The sequence below is a fragment of the Spermophilus citellus genome, assembly GCF_964194105.1.
Source record: "Spermophilus citellus genome assembly, chromosome: 5".
Classification (NCBI taxonomy): Eukaryota; Metazoa; Chordata; class Mammalia; order Rodentia; family Sciuridae; genus Spermophilus; species Spermophilus citellus.
In genome coordinates, this window is record NC_138186.1 from 164979997 (window position 1) to 164988364 (window position 8368).

General features: G+C 43.1%; 1 protein-coding gene across 1 annotated transcript in view; it reads left to right on the forward strand.

Moving 5' to 3' along the window:
* The window catches only part of SNX9 (sorting nexin 9), a 103022-nt gene that overhangs the window by 81380 nt on the left and 13274 nt on the right, over nucleotides 1–8368 (forward strand). Inside the window, 3 exon segments of the mRNA XM_081294703.1 lie at nucleotides 1788–1918; nucleotides 6516–6619; nucleotides 7945–8048. Of these exon segments, the coding sequence (XP_081150829.1) occupies nucleotides 1788–1918; nucleotides 6516–6619; nucleotides 7945–8048 (339 nt within the window).

Genomic DNA, 8368 nt, shown 5'->3' on the forward strand with positions numbered 1-8368 from the left:
TGTTTCTGTGCAGTACTCTCATTTTTTTTGTTGAAAACTAGAGATTTGGGGGAATATATTTTAGCAACTCTAAATTCTGATTTTTCTTCCCTGAAAGTTGTTTTTGCTTAGTTAAGTAACTTTCATTGGCAGAATCTCTGAATTCTGGTTCCCTTGCAGCTTAGTTATTTTTATATGTGGTTATATTTCAAAAGCCTTTTTTTTTTTTTTTTTTTTTTAGTGATTTGAGCCCAGGGCCTCACTCACGCATGCTATACCACAAGTTCTTGAGCACTGCTACACCCCAGCCCTGTTTATTTTATCAATCTTACTTCCTGTGTCCATGTAGATTGGTGAGAGGCCAGTGATTGATTGGATAGAGGTTGTGCTCAGCAACTCATGCCAATAGGGCTTCTGTCCTGTCCAGGTAACTGTAGGTAGGGAGAGTACTTTCAAAGCTCAGGTCATTTCTAAGTTAGCCCTGGATTTTACTGTGTCCTGGTAGCTGGGACTGTGGAGTGTGTGCTGCTGCACCAAGCTTCCTGAGCCCTTTCCTGTCTCTTCAGATGTGTGCAGCTTCAGGTGGGCCTGGTCCAGCTGCTGCTGTTTGTGCACACCCTGAGCCTGGAATGTGCTTGGCTCAGCCATCTTAGCTGTAGTGTCATTGGTGCTCCCTGTTCACCCGCCTCTACCATTGTCACTTCCACTCCTATCTGAAACACAGGCAGCTCCCTCTGTCAGCTTCACATAGGTGAACTGCCTCCTGCCCTGGCAAGAAGGCAGCGCTGCCAGTCTCCATAGCGCTCTGCCCTGGCGTTCTTTCAGCAGGGGTGGGAAAGCACACAGGAGCTGGGAGAGATGGCCATCTGCCTTTGCTTATCTGCAGAGGACTGATGTGGGTTTGCCACTGCTGTCCAGCCTTGTAGTTTGCTTCTTGGGGAGAGGACCCATCCGGTGGTATCCTCACTGGTCATAGTGGAGTTTGTTTCACAGGCCCCTGAATCCTCGGTGTTGATTTGCTGTTCATACCTCATGCTTGTCAAACTGACTTTCTACTTTTAAAATAGCAATGTTGCTCATTGAGCTCTACTTTAATGCAACCATAAAAATTCTAGGATAATAACTTCCATTATCACATTCATGGAAAAATTACTTTTGCTTTTGTTTTTTGTTGGGTGTTTTCTTTGGATTTCTTTTGTGGTGCACACATGGACTGAATCCAGGGCCTTGCACATACTAAGCAGGCACTCTTCTTCTGAGCTGCTTCTCCAGCCTATTTTCAGTTTAATTTTTTAAAACACAGTGGAGAAATAAAGCAACAGTCCTGAGTTGCTCAAGTACTGAGTACAGTGCTAAGTGAGGATTATGTGTACTCAGCTGTATTTCTGCAGTTCTGGAAATGTTATGTACTTTGGGAGAGTGATTTACTGAATTCCACTTCCTCCTTTCTTTCCTCTGGGGCTTCCTGTGGCCACCCAGGAACTGGCCTAATGTTTACTCTCATGAGCTAGAGATAGTTTTTTGTATTCCAATAAGACTTACTTAAAATTTTAATTTTTGACACACTAAAATCTTTGCTGATATGTTGAATTGGAATTTCATTCCTTAAAAACTGTGATATCTTTCCTGTAAGCCTTTGAGAAATCCTGTGTTGCATGGTTTTTAGAATGCTGAAAAATTCCCACGGTTTGCCTTTTACAAAATGCTTTCTACTGACAGCCAGCAGTCACAGAAATGGCTTCTCAGTCATAGCAATAGCAGTTCACTTTAGAGAGGGTTGTGTCTCACTGGCAGTGTCTCTTCGGCAGGTCGCTTTGAAGAGGAATTTATAAAGATGCGCATGGAGAGACTTCAGGCTTGGATGAGCAGGATGTGCCGGCACCCAGTGATCTCCGAAAGTGAGGTCTTCCAGCAATTCTTAAACTTCCGAGATGAGAAGGTAGGACAACTCATTGTCACAGTCTTGGGGAAATGAGTTTTGCCACGATCACACTGAATTTGTCTAGAAGCTAAAACTAGGCTGTTTGGAATTTGTTTGTCACCCCCTTCAGAGACAAAGAGGGCACAGAAACCTAAGTCCCACCAGAGGAAGTTCAGTGTGCAGTGAAAGAGCTGCCAGGCAGAGGCCCCTCCAGCTGGGAACGTCTGGTCACAGCCGAGCAGGGGCAGGCAGGCTGAAGGGTGCATGGGGCGACAGGTTGTTTACTGACCTCAGGTGAGGAAGGTGCTGTCAGCTGTCAATGTCAGGTGAAGGGAACCAGTGACGGTTCCTGAATGCCTTCGACCTCACAGTGCTGTAGCATCTCCGGAGGAAAGCAGAATCTGGTGCCCTTCCTAGAGCCAAGTCACTTTCCCAAAACTGTATTGTGAATCCAAAAGACACGCTGGGCTTGCTCTGCTGACCCCAGGGGCCACGTACTGACAGAAGTTTTCTCTTACGGTTAAAATTAGAAAAAACTGGCTACTTGACATCTCACTATGTCTGCTTAGGAAATAGATTTCTCTCCTGATGAGCATTTACTGTACGCTGTACTATGTCTCTTTGGCAGGTCGCTTTGAAAAGGAATTTATTTATTTATTTTTTTTTTTTAAAGAGAGAGTGAGAGAGGAGAAAGAGAGAGAATTTTAACATTTATTTTTTAGTTCTCGGCGGACACAACATCTTTGTTGGTATGTGGTGCTGAGGATCGAACCCGGGCCACACACATGCCAGGCGAGCGCACTACCGCTTGAGCCACATCCCCAGCCCCTGAAAAGGAATTTATAAAGACGTTCTCTAAAGGGGTTTTCTCCATAAGTCACTTCTCTTATAAAAAATATTGTGTATTTTAGAAAATAGTCCAAAGTATAAAAACTTGAGTTCACTCAGAACAGCAGCAGATGCTAAATATATTATGACCCTGGAAAAAATGTTATGAGGTTATGTCTTAAATCACATAGTAGAATACCATCTATCCTATTGGAACTTTCACGCAGAGATTTATTTGCTAAACTTCTTATGGTACTTTTCCCTTGTTGAAGTGAACACATTTACACACTGTCTAAATATTAGGGTCCTATCTGTGTATTTACAGACATATACACATATTTAACACAGTATAAGTATTTGGGCTTAATTTTCAGTTACTGCCTCTTTCTAGACTTGACAGGCACTTTTGGTGTGTTGCATATCACTAAGAAGGGAATTAGAAAACACTGAGGTCCTCTAGCGTTTCTTGGTAAGTTTGTATGTGTCATCTGTTAGTCTTGCAGGCTGCTCCGCAAATCTTGGCTTTCCTGTTAAGAGGCAGCATTAATCTGTAGTATGTCATGGAGCTCTATTGAAGTGAAAATAGGTTTTTAACATTTGTTACTTGGTAGCTATGGAAGCTACATGGACCCTTCATGGTTTGCTGTCTCATGGTGAGCCAAAGGACTTCAGTAGTCCCAATTGTGTGATTTGCCCAGGATTTGATGTAGAAAGCATATCTGAAGGTCATGTATCTACATAGTATAGTGTACAGATAATAGTAAACCCTCATCACGGGTCGTTTTATTTTTCATGGCTGCCATCTTCAAAGACAGATCAGCATGTGGTAAAAGCGTGTCAGAGAAACAGAGAACTTGGAGTCAGGATGCTTCCAACCTGGGCTCTGTTTCTGACCACTGTGTGATCTTGCTCAGAGCATGTGTTCTCTTTGGGCCACATTTTCTTCTCCTACCAAATGACATTGTAGAACTAGGAAAATGAGTTCTATGGCTATTAGTAGCTCATATAGTAGTGAACATAGAAAATCCCAAAGAAAATACATAGAAATTACTAGAAATAAATGAGCATTAAGGTAGCTAGAGATAAGACATTGCAATTTGTCAGTGATAAAAAAATTTTAAGTAAAAAAACCCAAAAGCCTATCATTTACAATACCATCCAAAGTGTCAAATAACTAGGAATAAATAGAAGAAATTTAAGAAAGCTCTCCATAGAAAACTATGAAACATTATTGAGATAAGTAAAAGAAGACCTAAATAAAATTTGTAATACTGTGTTTCACAGATTAAAAAACAATAAAAATGTCATGAGTAGGAAAAGTGCTAAGAGGAGCCGAGATGCTCTAGGAGGGCGCCGCTGGCCTCAGCTCAGTGCAGCTCGGGCAGCTTAGGAAGCACCGAGCTGGTGCCTCTGGGCCTTTCCTTTTCTCTTCATTCCTTCCTCTTTTTTGTTTTTCTTCCCCTCTCTCCTCTAAAGGATCCACAGGCAGCCCCAGAGGACAGGATAGAGTAGCCTGGAGCACGGAGGGAGGGAACAACTTTTTCAGTAAGCAGTGCTGGGCCTGTTGGGCTCTGGACAGCTTCTCCCATGCTCACATCCGGAGCCGACTGCAGTCTCCTTGTGTGCTGGGCCTTGCAGCAGGACAGGGTCTGGGCGGTTTCTTCTGCTCCGTGAATGTTAGTTGCAGGGCACGCAGCTGAAGTTGTGACCAAAGGAGGGTGTGCTCCCAGGAAAGTCTCAAGGAAGAGTAATGTAGGCAGCAGAAGCAGCCGTCAGAAGGGTAAAAGTGTAGAGGTGCAACCAGGGGGAGGGAAGTTGGAGGTAAAGTTCTTCCAGATACAGAGGCATTGAAGTGGGTCTGGACAGTGAGGGATTTTTTTCTTCCTTAATTATCTCTTTTTTTTTCTTTTAATTTTTCTTTCTTTTAGAGATAGAGTCTCACTGTGTTGCCTAGTGGCCTTGAATTTACAGTCCTTTTGCCTCAGCTTCCCAGGTACCTGGGATTATAGGCACAAGCCATTGCTCCCAGCTGATAAGTATTATTTACTATTTAGAGATGGTGACAGTCTTGGAAAGTGCGTAGGCTGAGTAAGTCACTGTGGGGACTGCACCATGTGAAGCTGCCTATTGCTTGAAGTTCTGAAATCTTTCATAATGTAAAAATTGTTCATTCTCTCTTATAATAAACTAATGAGACAAAAAAGAACAGCGACAGAAGGTTGATGTCATTGAAGCCGAGTCTGTGGGGGCTTACACTTTTCTCTCTACTTTCATATGAGTTTTGTTTTGTTTTTGGTGGTGCTGGGAATTGAACCCAGGGCCTTGTGCACATGAGGCAAGCACTCTACCTACAGAGCTATATCCCCAGCCCTACTTTCATATATGTTTGAAATTTTCCATTGTATCGAGGTTTTAAAAACCAATTTCAGATGTAAATGTGGAAGGCAGTGTAATGAACCTTCTAGAACATGACCTAGAATATTATCTTCATAACCCTAGCGTGGGAAAAGATTTCTGAAATGAGACACAAACAAGACTGAGCATTCGGGGATAGATTAATAAATTAGACTACAGTAAGACTAAGGACGTTTTTTTATCAGAAAAACCATTAAAAGATTAAAAAAAAACAAGCTATTTATATAAAAGATATTTGCAACATAAATACCCAATGAAGGTATTTAGAATTTATAAAAACCCACATAAACAGTAAGATAATCAGCCCAGTACGATCAGGGAAATGTAAATTAAAACCACAGCAAGACACCAGTCCACACTCATCAACATGGCTAAGATGAGGAGACTGACAGCCACGCTTCTCCTTGGAGAAGTGAGACGCCACTGGACTCACTGTGCTGGGGGGAGTGGAAATGGGTAAGAGCAGCTTGGAAAACAGTCCGGTGTTACCTACCTTAGTTGAACCAGGATCCAGCATGTGCACTCAGGTACCACGGAGTGCAGCACATGCACACCAAGAGGTGGGCACATCCCTTACTGACAGGGAGAGGTGGCTGCCACTAGCAGAGTGGATGGACATGTTGGGAAATGCTCATGCAGTAGCACCTGCAGCCACGCACAGCAGTGTGGATGTAGGTCATTTCATGGCTGACCAAAGAACCCAGGCACAGAGCAGTGCGTACTTGATGGCTCTTTGCAAGTTCAGAAAAATGGCCAAACAGTAATGGTGGGGGTGGCGGGAAGGGTAGATGTTAAAACCAAAAAAGGCAGGAAATGAAAACAGTCAAAGAAAGAATAGGGGCACCCTTGTGGGGGAGAGGGATGTAAGGAAAGAGCCAAGGGCCTCTGGAATGCCAGCTCTTTTCTTTTTTGGCCAAGGTGTACTCACACAGAATGTGTGAGGGTGTGTTGCTCTGTGTATTTCTGCTATGGGCATTGTGTGTGTGTGTGTGTCTTAAAATAAGTTTTTTAAAATATCTCATAAAACTGGTTCCTATCTTGTATTTTAGAAAAGCTCTAACCATTTTTTGAAAACAGCTAATGGTCAAAATTTACAGGGTGTGTTTATAGTCACTGTGTTTATCTTGGTAACCTTGGAAAAGGCATGTGACCAAATCTGTTTGCTCTCAAAAGACTTGGTTTCGTAAGGACTGCTCGGCAGTGGTGCAGGTCACACACTGAGGTTACATGGAGGTGTGCAGGCACCTGGCCCCTGATGCAGGAGAATGGAACGGAGGAAGAGGAGGATGACCAGTGAATTGAGCCGGCACTGGAATCTGGAAGACCACCGACTGCTGTGCATCTGACTTTGTGATGCTGTTCTCTTTTGCAGGAATGGAAAACTGGGAAGAGGAAGGCTGAGAAAGACGAGCTGGTGGGAGTCATGATATTTTCCACCATGGAACCAGAGGCGCCTGACTTGGACTTAACAGAGATGTAAGAGACGCTGACAGCTGCTCTCAGCGCAGTCATCTGCAGCTGCCTGCGTGGCGTGCAGTCTTGGCCACGGTGTTTGTGCTGGAGCTGAAGGGAGCTTATGACTCCAGCAGGGTTCCTGGTCAGAACTCAGGAACTCACGGTGTTTGGAAGGAAGTGCCATGTTTCTGCCATAACTTTAGATTAAGCTCTGATTTCTTTTACCTTGAAGTCAGTGATTCCATAGTTGACACAGTCTTAGTCAGTTCCAGTAAAGTATGATGAGACCAAGTGGCCCAGAGCCACTAGTACCCACTCAGAAGCCAACAAGCCGAAATCCTGAGCCCCACTTTGAAGGACGCAGTCTCTAACCTGGCTTTTCTGTTTTTTCCATCTGTTTTGCATCGGGTCATATTTTTTTAAAACAGACCAGCTGAATTTTGAAGTAGTTCCTTTTCTGTATAAGGACTAGTAAGCAATCTTGAGATGTTTTAATTTTAAGATTTTTTTTCTTTTGCTTATATATTACTAAAAATATGGACAAGAAAAAAATGAATGTTCATATGTTGGTATTATAGTTTTCAAAACTCTATATACCAAACTACTGAGAATTATTTTTTAAATAGAAATAATCTCAGTTATACGTTTTTTAATTAGTGTTTTTTGTTTGTTTGTTTGTTTTTGCAGCGCTAAAGATTGAACCCAGAGTTTCACACGTGCTAGATAAGCACTGGACCACTGAGTTACATCCCCAGCCCTTAATCATTCTAATTTTATGTCATTTTATGTTTTTTTGTTATTTTATTTTATGTTATTTTATTTTTGTGCTCTGGGGATGGAACTCAGGGTGTCACACGTGCTAAGCTGTGTTCTGCCACTAAGCTATACTCCCAGCCCTTCCATTCTATTTTATGAACTGCTTTTTTCATTCAGCAGTATACTCTTGTCTTTGTAGGTTAGTAGATACGCTTTTTACACCCTTCAAAAGCTTGAGTCTTAGGCAAGGCTACCTGGTGTGTACCCAGATTTTCATCTGTTTGTTAAAGTACTCAGTGGAATGAATTTAGCAATAACTACCATTAAAAACCACAGGATTTCCTTGCATAAAATACTCAAGAGGTAATTTTACTTTAGAATTTCAATTTTAGTTAAAATTCTTTCTTTGAGGAAAGAAAGCAAAGCTAAAATGTAAGTGGCAGATTTTTAAGTCATATTTTAAAAATCTGAGCCTCTTTTGTTGAAGACTTGCTGAGTTATAGGGCAGTTGCTGCCGTGCAGGAAAACAAGGGCTGGGTTAGGTTGGTCTGTGTCTCCCACACCACTGGTGTCCTTCCCATTGACTACAGAGAACAGAAGTGTGACGCGGTGGGGAAGTTCACCAAGGCCATGGACGATGGCGTGAAGGAGCTGCTGACCGTGGGCCAGGAGCACTGGAAGCGCTGCACCGGGCGTAAGTGCCACCGCGTGGCTCAGCTTTGTGAACACTCTTCCTGGGGAGCCTTCCCCACACAGAGGCCACTCCTGTGGACCCAGTGTGTCACTCCCAAGGCCCTTGGCCTGACCTTACTCCTCCACCCCGTTAAACAGCAGAAAGCCAGCCCCAACAGAGCCAGTCCAAGAAGTCCCACCAGAAATACCTGTTAGATTACATAGTTCCAGCTGCTGGGATTTTTTGTTTTGCTTGTTTGTTTTTTCTTTGGTACTGGAAACTGAACCCAGGGGTATTTTACCACTGAACTACATCCTCAGTCCTCCAACTTGAGATTCTCC